Here is a 15,616-nt window from a genome sequence, read left to right on the forward strand (position 1 = left end):
TCTTTTCTTCTGAGAGTACAAAAATTTTGGACTCACTTTTTTGTCTCATTCTACCACTGTATGCTTATTTGAAGTCAGAAATCTTCTAAGAATGGACAGGACTCATGTATGAGGGCAGGATTTGCCAACAGAGATAAATAAAATCATTAATAGCAGTGCTGATATCAACAGTGCTGATAAGGGACCTATTCTTTTTCTGTGTCAAAATTCATGAAGCCTCAGAAAATCTTCCGAGGCTGCTGTGAAAAGTGGCAGAATTAGGCATTGGGATGATTTTCTAGGTATCTTGATTTAAGATGTTGTATAGTTCCAAATGTTATGAAACAGCATCAATTATTCTTTTTTATTATTCTTAAAAATGATTAATAAGCAGTATAGTGTGAACATGCTGTTCTCAATGATTTGCATCAATGGAGAGCATGCTGTTTACTCTGTGACTTGATAAGCAGTGTTCTGCCACTGCACTTTTTCTTCATTATTCTATCGACAACTCTTGTCCAAGTTGTTTTAAGCTTCACCTAAAGTTCACGTGAACATTTGATAAGTGACTGATGCAGTGTGGTTGTATCAGAATGCCTAAAGACAGCTAGGAGAGTTCTGCTTCAGAGATGCCATAGATCTTTAATACTATATGTTGATGAAAAGATCAAAGATATATGTTTAATTGGTTTCAAACCTAAGCAAAACTGAAACTGAAATATAAGCATTTAAGTATCTGTTCTAGAGCATAGTGCTGCTTGATATTGAATACTTTCATATGTAAGTGCTGCGTTCCCTGTGATTTCACTGGTAAGTGTGGTTGCTCAGTATTTCACAGGGTGAATTCAAACAGAGGAACAAGCTCAATTATCTGAAAGTTTTCTTGTATATTGTTTTTGAGCAGTTTAGCCAAATTGAAGTCTGTGAAGGCAATAGGTGTTGTAGATTGTCAAGACCTCTCAGATGTGTCTGCTGCTGTTTGATATCTGAATAGGCCTAGAACTGTCCTCACAGAAACCACCTACTATGTATGCAGAAGAAAGTCTGAAAAATGAACATTTCAGATCTGTACAGGTATTTGCAGTAGATATGAAGGACTTAAGATTTTTTTTGTAAATTGTCCCTCCGTGTGTACCTATACAGTCCTCCATTGCTATGTTAGTGTTGAAAGTGTCATACAGACTAGGTAGTATGACATGCATTATGAGATGTAGAAAGATAAAGAAGGGAAAAAGTGTATTTTAAAGCTTTTTTTTGACTACAGCTATCTCATATACATTAATAACATTTAGGTTTCTCTTTGTGTTTTGTTCCACAGGCAGCAGGAGCAATTCGTCCTCTAGTTTCTACTGTTGTTGCCTCTGCTGCAGATGGCTGTTTAGACCACTCATTGGAACGTGCCAGGTACAGAGCGAGTGAAATGCCTCAAGCTTTCTTGTTTGATGTAATCTATGAAGCATATCAACAGGTAAGATATTAGGACTTTCTAAGACTTTTTTCAATTTAATTCAGTTAAAAAGAAAGATAACTTTATTTCTCTTTTTTCAAAAACAGAGATTCAGCATCTATTTCAGATCACGTCAAACTATGCATATTATTCTCAGTCTTTTGAAAAAGCCTTATCATTCTAATCTATTGAAGTTTTTTTCATATCAAACTGCCAAATACAAGAGGGGTTGATGGATCTAAACAGTTGGAAAGACATATTTGCCATAATTTTTATTGTGCATTAAGTAGATTACTTAAAGGAGTGGGTTAATGTGTTTAAAATTACATATATATTAAGTATGTATTCTTGACTGAGAGTATCAAAGAGTTTTGGATGCGCAATGTAATAATGACATTATATAATAATTTAATGGGATACAGGCTGTTCTAAAATATTGGGATAATATTAATTTGCTATATCTAGGTAAATGTTTAATTTGTTTCTTGTTGCATGTATATTCTATATAGTCTGATCAGAGGTTGAAAATAATGTTTACATAGTCTCTGTTGCAATTCTCTCATTTTTTCCTAATATATTGCTTTAATTGCTTTAATTCCTTTATTTAGGAAAATAAAAATTGTAGGTGGTGTATTAAACCTGACTCTTTTCCCTTTTTCTGCCCTGAAGACTGCTTTCGTTTGCCGCACCCTACATTCATGTTTTGCTGGAAGCACTCCAGCCTTTCGTCTCAGCATTCTACTTCCTTTTCATTCATCACCTTGTGGAAATTGCTTGTCCTCTAGGTATCTTCCAGCCTGACTGGAAGCAGAGCATTTCTTCATTTGTCACTTGGAAGGAATTATTTTTCACATTAATGCTGGCAAGTCATGTTTCCCATCAGTCTTTCATTTCTAAACAAGTCCAAATTTCTTATACTCACTTTCAGAGAGTACAAAGCTTCGAAGTCACCAACAACAGAACAAATGTGAGGACAGGCAATGAAGAAGAAATTATTACTTAATTGTTCAGTAATTGTTTTACTTGGAAATGTTGGCACAAACTCCATGTCATACCCTTTATGCTTGATACTTGAAGCTATTAGATGCTGTAGATGAAGGACCAAATTAGGAGCTACTCGTGCACTTGGACTGGCTCCAACCTTTTTACTTCTGATAGGAAGCAGGGGGATGTTCTTGGTGTATATCATGGCACACAGCTAATACTTCTGGAGACTCCACCTTGAATGTAGTGGGTATACTCATGATAAAGGCAGCCTAGATGTGCACAGAACGCATCTCAAGAGAAAACAGCTGCCGTTGGTAGCTGTTTCTTTCTTGTTGATGTGTATCTCTTTTAGCAAATTGTGTGTTTATGTGCTGTTTCTCAAAACACCCCACCTAAACAACCCCCCATTTTTTCTACTGTGTTTGTTCATAATTTTCAGATACAGTAGAGCTGGCAAATACATAAAAAGCTCTTGCCATAAATGCCTCACTCAAAAGACAACTATATTTGCAGTCCCCATGCTCCTCTAAGTAGTGTTCTTTTCTCACAGATGCATTCCAACAGCCTTCTTTTTTGTATCCCTGCTCTTTCAAGAACAAGCCACCAAAGTTGTTAGAAGCAACCAAAGCTATGGTTCCTTGTCCCCAGTTCCCTTTGCTTTGGCTAAATTCTGGTCATTTAAATGCTCTGTGCCTTGGATCCCTGGGAAGTATAACACTTCACTAAAACCTCTCAACTCATATTGTTTTCTAATTATTTATGTTTCAATGGTGTCTAGCTGTCCAAGTCAAGGATTAAGACCCTATTGTTCTGAGAACTGTACAAACAAATAAAAAAAGATAGATAATTGTTGTCCTGAAAAACGGTCAAGCTACTGTAGGACAAATTTTTGTAGGAATGGATGCAGCTTATGATGCTTCCTAAATATTAACATATCCATAATTAATTCCCACAATAACCTGGTGAAGGCAAGTGTTATTGTACAGATGAACAAAAAAGAGAAAATAATTTTGTTACTAATGTTGCAAGTCATTCACAAAGCTGGGAAAGGCATTCATTTTGACTGACTTGGCATGAGATCATGATTCCACTCTGTGTATTTTATACAGTTGTGACCTTTTTGCAACAACAGTACAGGGAAAAACAACAGTCAAATATATATTCCTTAGAGAGAAACTGTCTATTTGAACTATTGCTTCAGGTAACATAAGCTTTTCAGTTACAATGCGGGTAATGTGGAATACTGCTTTTAAACTCCGTCTCTATTTAAATACATCATCTGATGTGAGTAGGTAGGTTTAGAGTGTTTACTTCCAGAAGTGTTCTCTTTCATGAACATAAGATCACTGAGTATATTGACCACAAAGTTGCAAAATTCAGTTAAAGGTCAGTTCTCTGATCCTTACAGGTTTGCCATCTATTTTGTCTCTTCTTGTCTGGTACCAATCTGGGCAGACCAGACTAGGGCCGCTTCTCCTTTTGTAGCTGTTTTAAATTTATTTAGAACTAGAAATTTAGCACTATTAAAATATGAAAAAATGCTTTTGTATGATCATTGTCCATTTCTTGCTCAAATGAAAAAAAAAATGATTTGGGGAAGAATACATACCCTTTTGAATCTACTTCAAATAATTTTATGTACAAATACCAAAGACTGGTTTACAATATTATCTTGAAATATATGTGTGTTACAGTAAATCTCCTTGACATTTGGCACCAAAAATCCAGCATGGATTTTGAAGACATTCAGCCAGGTTGTTCACATGCATTTCATTGTGATGCATTTCATTTTTGTGTGCTGGATCTCAATTTACTTTTCACTCTCACATCTTTATTGGCTACAACATACATATTCTAAACAGATCTTTTTCAGATATATGTTACTTTCTGATTTAACTGCAGTGATGTCAGGATTTCTGGCATCATAACTATTAACTCCTCAGCTTTATAGTAGTGTTGTTGAAACCTTTTAAATTTTGTTGCTCAAAAATCACATGCATTCTGTTGTCTTTGTAATGGCTTTGAGAGATCATTAAAAAAAACATTCTTCATCGCTTTTTGGTGAGGTTCTGGATACTGTTAGGTTTTCTGATGGTTAATTTTGAATATTTTGTTAACTCTACTGAAACCATAGTATAGTTTTATGAAAATATTTCCTTAAAATAGTCTCAGGCTTTTTCAGTTAGTATGAGTTTTAACATCAATGGTAAAAGCAACCTTTTTTTTTATAATGTCTGCATATATGCTAGCGAGGAAAAAAAAGATATTCAGATGTCCTATATTTTCACTTTTTTATTTGGGGAATGCAAGCAACTTGAGAAGCATTATTGTTTCATGGTGAAAGGCCTTTTTTGATGAGGCAGGTAAATGGAGGTGCAACAGGGAAGGGAAAACTCTTTTGTGTTCTTTTACCTCCGATGAAAATTGCTCCAATGCAACAGGATCAGAAGAACAGTTTAGGAAATATCTACTCCTTCTGCTCCAGAGCAATGATATTGATTTTAACATTTTATAAGGTTTCTACCACTTTTAACTCAGGATATGTCTTGTCTGCTGTACTGGATGTCACATAAGACAGACTAAAAATGTTTAAAGTCCATATTGAAATTAAGCAGCTGTTCAGAGCCCACAACAGCCAGTGGGGCTAAAATAATATCTTGATCTTAGAAGGCCTCACTACTCTGACTTACATGTCATTAGATAGAGTACTTGGATGTAATAAATTATCAGGCATAGTCTGATTTTGGCAGATACAGGCACCTGATGGTATGTAACACTGCTTAACAATTTTTATTGCAAATCTCTGTGTTCAGCTTAGGAAATATAGCAGTGCTTTCATGCCCTTCAGTTTGTAAAATTTATGAAATTTATGAAAGTTACAGCTTTTATTTGTATGATGCATATGTGAGCCAAGGTGGAAAAGTGACAGATGCAAACAGCTGCAGGGGGAGAAAGAACTGTATTTATACTGTGTGTGGTGTCTCACAAGCAGGAGGCTTTACCTTAGCCAGGGGTTTTCCTTGGGATTTTGAGTAGAAGGATATAGAAGTTTGTTAAGCAGATAAATGTACTGTTGCATCAGTACTCTTAGTTTTGGTATGTCCTAATTTGTGAGTTCTCATTTCCTGCACAATGTAATGATCCACAGTAAATATTAGTAGTGGACAAGTTAAATTTTTTAAAATAAAAAATCCAAATCTCTAGTAACTAGTAAAACATGTGGAAAAGTTATAAAAAATGGCAGAACCCAGGATTTACTTCAATTCTTATATACCTGGAACAAAATCAGCCAGTTGGATGTTTTCTTATTATTTTTATTTTATTATGTTAATAATTAAGTTCCTGATCTTTTAAAATACATGTTTCTTTTGTATTCTTATCAGCCCTAAGGGAAATCAGGAAAGTTAAAAGTGTTAATTGGAAATCTACCTCTTCCAAAGATAGTAAATAAGGGATAGATTCCTTAGACCAGACTTGTTCATTTTTGCTTAAGATAGTTTCATATTTCTGTTTAGCTTTTTAATTTAAATAGGAACAAATGTGAAGTATGATCCTACACGGGTGGGGAAGACTTCACTTACCAGAAGTCAAATGTTCCCCGGAGCAGATGTTTTTAAGGAATTAGAGTATCAGGAAGTCAGGTAGACTACTTTTTTCCTTTAATCAAAGTAGGCTGAGACTGATTTCTGTAATACTTGTTTCTGACATATTGTGAAATGCACAGAGATCTCAGAGATCTTTTTTCTTTAACACAGAGCATCTTGTTGTGTCATGTCACATTACCATACAAAGTAACACAACCACAATATATAAAGGCTGAAATACCCAGACTTAAAGCACTGAGCATTTGAATGGTATCTGCTAAAGCAGGGAACGTAGTAGAAACATCTAAAAAGCTTTACCTTTCATGATTTGGCAGAGAAACAACTGAAAATGGAAGCAGGAGAGGAGTGATATGTAGAAGATTCTGACCAGCTTCTACGTCAGAGATGTAAATAAACAATCTAGGGAAGATTGATATGATGGTTAGAGAGTTGTCAGCATGAATGCTGGGGGTCACTGATGTGACCAGTCCAGTGAAGCCGAGGACCTTATGAGAAAGATTAGCTCCATACAAAAGCTGGAAAAAGAGAGGGGCATGTTAGAAGGGTATTCTGCAGGAATCCTTCACATGTGGATGGCATGGCAAAGTGTGGTCACTATTGAAAAATAGAAGGAGGAGTTTATAGAAACTTTAATTTTAAGAAAAATTATTTTGATATACACCTTTTTTTTTTCTGCTAATCATTTCTAAATTATTTTATGATTATCCTCAAGATCTGCTGAACCTGGGAAAATTTACCACAAGAGCTACACCTTTTTTGGGGGGAGTGTTTGTATAAGTAGTTAGTTAAATCATGTGTTGATAGCAGACTTTTGCAGATTATGGAAGTTTATATTTAGCTAATCAGAATGAAGCTGAAGTAAAAAAAAAAAATAGGAACAGGAAACAGAAATACTCATTGAAGGAGAATGAGCTTCAACGCGTTTTAGAGATGTTTTGCTGATAATACATGGCTATAACCTCCTTACAGATATCCACACAGATCAGACTGATCTTAGGGATTCTATCCAATCTATGCAGAAACTATGTAGAGATTAGTACTTTTTGGTCCCAAAAAATACACTGGATTAGTCTATCTGTTCATAGCTAACATTTTTAAATAATAAGCAATCGCATTTACTTGTAGGGCATTACAGCATCTGCCTGCATAGGAGAGAGCTGCTATATATAAACATAGTAATGACAAGATACAAAACAATAGTGTGTCAGGAAGAATCATGCAAATACTTTGATGCTGGATTCTGGAAGGCAGATGTTCTTCCACTCCCCAAAATAATCACTACAAGATGTTTGCAGATGGGGCTGAGATATTCTGCAAACTGTCCAACCTGTTCATTAGTAGAAGAAAAGGAAATCCCCAAATTGTTCTCTAACAAACCCCTGCGAATGTTCAGGGAAGATTTTGCCAGAGTAAGAAGGGAAGTTGGCTATTGTTAGGCTCATTGTAGAAGTATTTGCTCAAAGTATTGTCTTTTCTGTATGTAAATAATAGGGATTGTATTCCATGTGGATTTTGTAAACTTCTAAAGTGCTTTTTGAAAGGGCATAACTTTACTGGGATTCTTTTTCAAATGTGTGGAGCATTTTAGTATCCTCTGTAGCAGGAAAGTGAAGTCAGCTGTAGCAGTTTAGCAATATTTTGGCATAGGTCAGGCCAGACCTTCGAGGCAAAATGTCTCGACTGATTTGGGGATTTTCCTGTGGCTTCATTTTTTGTTAAAGAAATCTCTGTCTGTTACATTATTATTGCCAGAAGCAAGAGGCAATTAGATGCACAGTAGCAGACAAATTGGTAACTAAGACCTTGGCAACTTTGGGAGCAAGGGTCAGATTCAGAAAAAGGACTGTAGGGTCAAAAATATAAGTGTGACAGAATTTGGGCATTTAATTCTATGCTGGAATCCTGGAAAAAACCACTTCTCACCCCCTGTCAAGACTAAAGATACCTGAATCTTCAAGATTTATTTTTAACATTCACCAAACACAAAACTTTGTGTATGTCAAGGCATGTAAGTTGTGGCAAAGCTGAACAGCTTAATATTTATCTCCTGTAAACATTCACTTGGAGAAAACTTTTTTTTCACGTAGAGGATGCTATTCCATCATGAATTGTTGATATGGCTCAGAGCTGTTTATTTTGTACTGTAAAAACACTGTCAAAGAGATCACCATTATTTTTAACATATGACAAAAAGTATGTAAGATATTTAGTTTTTATCACAAGCTGTAACAGGTTGTTTCTTGGCTGTTGCCTTTTTAAAAAAAGCACCAGGCATCTTTTATTAAGTGTATTGTATTGTAAGGATGATCATTTTACGTCATTCTTATTCAAATGCATTTTGCAGTTTCTGTATGCTCTCCACCATCCCCAGCTTTGGTCACTCACTTTGCTTTTGTATTTTGTAGTTATATGTTCAGGTCTTCTAAATACATGCCATGTACATCATTGTTGTATTTGTCCTAATTCTGCATTCCAGTTTGTTTCTATAGGTTTTCTTCCTTCTCTTTAAAGGTATTCTGAAATACTGAATAAAGAAGTGATTTGTGAATTAGACAAGAGCTAGCTAGAATGATAGTAATCTTATTGTATGATTTGTATGAAGACAGAACCAATGTTCTTCTTTGTATGAAGTCTTAAGGGCAGTGTTCTTCTGTTTGCCTGTGAAATGTAACAGATAATTACAGTTTTAGTATAACTATCTACTCGGTTGATCCAAGTCAACCTACTTGGCTGAATAGTTTGTTGAAATTCCTACCCCTGTTTTTAAGTAGCTGTGTACTACTGGTATCAAGATGGCAAATATCTGTGTTTTTCAATGTGCAGTCTAAGCATGTGAAATAACCTATCAAAAGGAGGCCTTTCTGCTGATTTGTCCACGTGTCATTGGGATTATGATTGTTTGATGAGGAAATCTGTGTAGCTCTTAAAAGAAAATCTATTTCTTTTCACATGAGAAGTTTCTGCTTTATTAACAGCACTCTTTCATTGTTGTGGTCCATTTCAGCTGGGATTTTATGTCTTGTTGTAGTCACATTTTAAAGTTTATTTATCTGGAATTTCAGTAGAACCTGAGTTCTGTTCATTTAATTCATACTAAAAACTGGTAATCTTTTTTTTTGTTTGTTTTGATGCAAAATTACAATACAGCTACTTTTTTAATAGTGCATTTTTGAAGAGATTTTGTTCTTCCTTTCTCCATTCATCTTGAGACAGATGCACACAGACTGTTGCTTAAATGCAGGGTTGTCAACCTCATCTAAATGAATATATGCAAATTTTATACAGTCTTCAGGTTGTAGTTCTGAGATATTTGCCAAAGACATCTCACAGTTACTTCATAGAATCACAGAATCAGCCAGGTTGGAAGGGACCTCTGAGGTCGTCACGTCCAACCCTTGATCCACTACTGCCATGTTTACTAGACCATGGCACTAAGTGCCACATCCAGTCTCATCTTAAAAACCTCAGGGATGGAGAATCCACCACTTCCCGGGGCAGCCCATTCCAGTGCCTGATTACCCTCTCTGTAAAGAATTTCTTCCTAATATCCAACCTAAACCTCCCCTGTCAGAGCTCAAGACCATGCCCTCTTGTCTTACTGATAGCTGCCTGGGAGAAGAGACCAACCCCCACCTGGCTACAACCTCCTTTCAGGGAGTTGTAGAGAGTGAGGAGATCTCCCGTGAGACTCCTCTTCTCCAGGCTGAACAACCCCAGCTCCCTCAGCCTCTCCTCAGAGGACTTGTGCTCGAGTCCCTTCACCAGCCTTGTTGCTCTTCTCTGGACCTGCTCCAGCACCTCAATATCCTTCCTGAACTGAGGGGCCTAGAACTGGACACAGTATTCAAGGTGTGGCCTCACCAGTGCTGAGTACAGGGGAAGAATCACTTCCCTGGACCTGCTGGCCACACTGTTCCTGATCCAGGCCAGGATGCCATTGGCCTTCTTGGCCACCTGGGCACACTGCTGGCTCATGTTCAGCTTCCTGTCAATCCAAATTCCCAGGTTTCTTTCTACCTGGCTGCTCTCCCGGCATTCTGTCCCCAGCCTGTAGCACGGTGTGGGGTTGTTGTGACCCCAAGGTTGTTGGTCTTGTTGAACATCATCCCGTTGGAATCAGCCCAACTCTCCAGTCTGTCCAGGTCCCTCTGCAGAGCCCTCCTCCATGCTTGTCTGGCATCTTTTTACTCTGGCAACTTTGTCCTGAAATTTAGAGGAATAAATATCCTTAAAACCTGCCCAATTCTACGGAATACTTTTCAGGGTAAATATGCTAAATTAATTTTGTCAGTAATGCTTTCTTTTATTCAAAAACTGAAGCTAGATTGGTGGTCTACTGAGAAAACTATGCTAGTTTAGATTGCTCTGTACTTGATTAGTTCTTTGGCGCAATGGTAGAGCCAGGATATTGTCTGAATCCCCACCTTGCCCTAATTAATTTCTGCCACAAGAATGTTTGGAGAGATTCTGATGCCTTGCATAAGAAAAAAAAAAGGTTTTTTGCTAATGGGATAATTGCTTCCATTTGATGTCACTCCTCATCCTGTAGGATCTCACAGCATTTTGCGAATTCACATATTAGCTCTTGGAACTGTTTGGTGCAGTGGTGCAAAGCTTCCACTCCCTGGGTGAAATCTGGCATCTCTGTGGCAGTGAAAAGGCACTTTGTCTTTAGATGTAATTTGGAAGATGTACGTTAAGGAAACACTGCAGTTATTCAAGTTGAAAGTTAGACTGGATTATGAGAATGTTGTTGTAAGTGTCACTGGATTTGCCCTGGTAAGTGTTCTGTATCCACAAGAATCACCTGTTTGGCACAGGCTCAGAAAATGCAGAATACTGAGTAAGAATCCTGATATCCAGCATATGGGAGACCACTGACCTAAATTGTCATCTTCTGCTTGTTCTGAGATAGCAAAGAAGAAGAGAAGGTAGTGATGCTAGAAGTTTTCCTCTCTTTGTTATTGACAGTTTATTGTATTGAAAGGTAAGGAAAAGGACCAGTCTTGCATAATTTCAAGAGGTGATTTTTCTGAAGTGAATTGTTCCAAGTATGAATAATCTTATCTGTTAAAAAAAAAAAAAAGCATTTTAACTTGGCCTGAATTTGGCTCACCTCTGTTTCCAAGCTTGCTTAAATTCTCTCTTAATTTTAGAACTTGATATATTTAGAAATCTTTTTACTGGGAAAATGTGAACAGTTACTTCTTTACATGTTTTTAGAATAACCTAAATAATCTGTATTTTTCTATACTAGGACGAGATGTTTCTTGTCTTTGTCTTGTCTGTATAGTTCCTTTCCAAGTATTTTTCCAATTTACAAGATAATTTTGAAACTGTAAACAATGAGTCCTAATACAGTACTTTGGCTGCTGCTGTTGTCACATTGAATATTATCATTTTCTTATTTCTTCACACTGTAAATAAAATACAACTTTTTAAAAAACTGAAATTTTATTTGAGCTCTGAAATTCCATGTTCAGCTGCATACTCAAAATAACTTCTTTGTCACACAGATTCATCCTGAACCAATTTTGTTGGAAAAGACTTCTGAGATCATGGAGTCCAACCTTTGACTGAACACCACCATGTCAATTAGACCATGACACTGAGTGTCATGTCCAGTCTTTCCTTAAATGCCTTCAAGAACAGCTTAAATGCCTTCCACCACCTCCCTGGGCAGTCCATTCCAATGTCTAATCATCCTTTCTATGAAGAAATTGCTCCTAATCTCCAAGCTGAGCCTCCCCTTACACAGTCCTTTTCTGATATCAGAAAAATCAACACTGTCTCATAGTTACTCAGTACCCATTTTATTAAGTCAATCTGACTAATACCTATGTCTGAGTTGCTTCAAGTATTTCTTCTTCATACCAGTGCCATTGTTTATCCTCATCTAGCTTGTGTTCTGATTTTCATTATGTTAGTTTGTGTGGACTTGGTCGGAGTAACATTAGGAAAAAGTTGTGTGCGCTTCTATGTTGTCTCTAAGGCTTGCTTAATTGTGTTAGAGAGTAAATTGCTGTATCAGTTCTCTTCACTGTGAAGTACTGCTGCATCTGGATATATGTCACAGCAGTTTTAATAATTAACTACAGTAAAAATAGTTTCAGAGATGAGCTGATCTGAACTCGCATTCATCTCAGTGTTTCCTCATTCACATTTGCTCCTTTTTGCTTCTTCTGCTATTTCTCATTTAGCTGTGGTGTATTGCTGTAGGCTGAGTGCTTGCTGCAAATCCATTGTTGGATTCAGCATTTTTTGGTTTCCATGGTAGTGAGCATGGCAAAAAAAAATCTTTATGAAATACAATAAAAATAGGCAAATTCAGGTTCAGCAAGAGCTTGTGTCTGCTTCTTTTTTAACTCAGTAAAATGTTCCTTATGATGAATGTTCGTGATGTATTCTGGCCCTTCAGCGGTGGAAACTTGATTTGCAAAGATCTGGAAAAATCATAAAGCTCTGCTTTTGTTAATTAGTTATGCATTTGAAGTGCAAGTGTTCTGATATTAAATATCAGAATGTTATTGAATAGATTTCCATGGGAGAGTAAAACAGACTCTGCTGACAGTGGAAAAAGTGCTAAAGATGAGTCAGTCAATCGTTACCGAAGTATAAATGCTGGCTCTACACAGGCTTTAATGATACCTGTGTAAAGGAGCAAATCCGAAGATTTTCTTTCAGTTAATAAACAATAATGATTTTGCATCCTTTTTGTAAACTAAGGAATGATGAAAAATAAGAGACTGATAGTGCTGTAATGATTTTTTTTTTCATCCATGCTTGTTCTGTTGTATGGTTACTACAGAATCACAGAATCTGCTGAGTTGGAAGGGAACCACAAGGATCATCAACTCCAACCCTTATCCCTGCACAGGACCATCCCCAGGAGTCACACCATGTGCCTGAGAGTACTGTCCAAACACTTCTTGAACTCTCTGAGACTTGGTGCTGTGACCACTTCCCTGGGGAGCCAACCAGCTTCCAGCACTCGACCACCTTCTGGGTGAAGAATCTTTCTAATATCCAACCTAAACCTCCCCTGACACAACTACAGGCCATTCCCTCAGGTTCTGTCACTGGTTTCCATATATCCATTCAAAATTTTTATCAGTATAAAGATACAATAAAGTAGAGTTCAAAGTATTGGAAACAAATGAGCATATAGAGTATTAGTAAGTACCAGGGAGACACAGGCTCTGTGTAGCTGCTCTTTTCTCTAACCCCTTGTTCCATGTTTACATCTCTAAGCAACAGCAGTATACCTTGCATTTTAGGAAGTAGTTGTATTTTTCAAAATATTCTCAAACTGATTTTGGGGGAAGAGGAAGAAGAATTGGTGTAATGCTAAAATTCTGGATCTCTCTCCACCCATAGTATTTTATTCAATCATCCACTCTTGGAAAACAAATAAACAAAGAAGACACCCACAAAAAAGTCTCCCGAAAACACCTATTAGAATGTCTTTGAATATTCTACAGTACAAAAGCATTTTTAAGTAACATTTTCTTCTGTGTCATTTAAAGAGCTAAACTATTATGTTTTCTTTCTTTTGTGAATATGTTTTGTGCCAATATTTCCAGCTGTTTCCACAATTTCAAATCTGTGGTCTGAAACTTAAACTATGTCTATTGTTTCACAAAGCTGTGTGTGCATGTCAAGCTCAGTTAACTGTACACTGTCAAACTTTATGTTAAAAAGGCTTTCAGTCATAAAGAGACTTTAGAAATAGTAGGAGTTTTAAACAAATTTTTGTATTGTAAATTGACTCTAGATGTACACTACAATACATACAGAAGACTTAGGATGAGAATGGTTGCACACCTGGGTCAGTAAGAATTTTCCTCACAGATTTTTGTAGAATCATAGAATATCCTGAGTCGAAAGTGAACCACAGGGGTCACTGAGTCCTACTCCTGGCCCTGCACAGGACAACCCCATATGCCCAAGAGTGTGTCCAAGTGCTTCTGGAACTCTGTCAGGCTTAGTGCTGTGACCACTTCCCTGGGGAACCTGTTCCTTCCCTCTGGGTGAAAAACCTTTTCCTAATACTCAACTTAAACCTCCCCTGACGCAGCTTCGTGCCATTTCCTTGAGTCTTGTCAGTGGTCACCAAAGAGAAGAGATCAGTGCCTGCACCTCTGCTTCCCCTCATGAGGAAGTTGTAGACTGCAATGAGGTTTCCCCTCAGGCTTCTTTTCTCCAGTTTAAACATGACAAGTGACCTCAGGTCCTCATATGGCCTCCCTCTAGGCCCTTCACTATCTTTGTAGCTCTCCTTTCAGCACTTTGTGTCTTTCTTACATTGTGGTGCTCAAAACTGCACACAGCACTCAGGGTGAGGCCACACCAATGCAGAGCAGAGCGGGACAGTCACCTCCCTTGACTGGCTGATGATGCTGTGCCTGGATGCACAACTTATTTTTATAGATGCTCCCTAGTAATGCATAATTTGTTAACTGAATTTTTTAAAGCAACATAGAAGATTTTGAATTGTGCACTTTAAATATGGATTTAAAATTTCACTTGTGAAGCTGTTTAGCATATGGATGGTATATAAATTAAGCTAGTCTTGTGCTGATACTTCATTTCATTGTTCTCTTCTGACATCAGCGTATCAGACTTGCAGAACAGTACACTGTGACAATGTGTTTAGGTTGAAACAATTACAGATAATAAGAGTGGTAAAAGTCATGATATACAAGTGTTAGTGAAATACGGTTTTAATTATTACTTTGCTTTGTGTCGTATTTCATCCCTTGAAGCCAGCAATACCCTCAAGATGCTTTAGCCCATTTATGGAATTTCTCCACTCCCAACTAATTAACTGTAATTAATACCTTGCCAAAAAGTTGGAATTGCTTAGTTTTGTCCTAGTTGCATTCATTACTGGTATATTAAAAAGATGTAACTTAATTTTATTGAAAAGTAAATTCCTTCAAGCTAATTTTTTCTGAGTTTTTTTCTTCCATTCTGAAGCAAAGTGAAAATATATAGGTTTTTTTTTAATCTGTATGTTACTCACATTAGTAGAAAATAGTTTCTGTTGTACCAGAAAATTTTCCTTAAAAATAAAACCAAAAAAAAGGAGCAATTTTGGTAATAAATATTTGGAATTGAGAATTACTAGGCCATTTCTGGGTTTATTGGCACTTTATCTCTGGACCTCTTTACTTGAGAGATTACTGCATTTTATATATTTTGGAGCTAGAGTTCCCTATTCCTTTATACTTTCTGTTGAACTTTTTTGTATCTTGTTTATTTAAAGACTATAGGTAATTTCTGCATAATTTAAAAATATTCCAAAGTGTCTTTATGAAACCCCTTTCTAAGTTATTCTGTCGTCTTGTGTCTCTTGTTTTGTAACTCAAAGTGCTTAAGACTACTGTAGAGAACTATAACAATTAAATTGCTTTTCTAAGTGGGCTGACAAACTGACAAAAATTACTAATTTAAATAATGTAAAAGTGATAACTATGATTTTTGTAAGATATCTGTGTGTGTTACTAATACAATACAGATGTGTCATGCTGATGAATTCCTTGAATATCACTGATACACTATAAAACAAGAATAGAAACTAAAAATGTATCCTTCA

The 15,616-nt window shown here is 36.6% G+C and overlaps 1 protein-coding gene across 4 annotated transcripts in view; it reads left to right on the forward strand.

Moving 5' to 3' along the window:
* The window catches only part of CRPPA (CDP-L-ribitol pyrophosphorylase A), a 110,411-nt gene that overhangs the window by 22,346 nt on the left and 72,449 nt on the right, over positions 1–15,616 (forward strand). For all 4 annotated transcript variants that reach the window (XR_004357919.1, XM_032692549.1, XM_032692560.1 and 1 more), the window contains exon 3: positions 1,298–1,447. Coding sequence is in view for 3 of the 4 variants with exons in the window: in XM_032692549.1 (XP_032548440.1) it covers positions 1,298–1,447 (150 nt within the window). In the remaining variant the exon portion in view is untranslated. The remainder of the gene's footprint in view (positions 1–1,297; positions 1,448–15,616) is intronic.

This window comes from Chiroxiphia lanceolata, chromosome 1, assembly GCF_009829145.1.
Source record: "Chiroxiphia lanceolata isolate bChiLan1 chromosome 1, bChiLan1.pri, whole genome shotgun sequence".
Classification (NCBI taxonomy): Eukaryota; Metazoa; Chordata; class Aves; order Passeriformes; family Pipridae; genus Chiroxiphia; species Chiroxiphia lanceolata.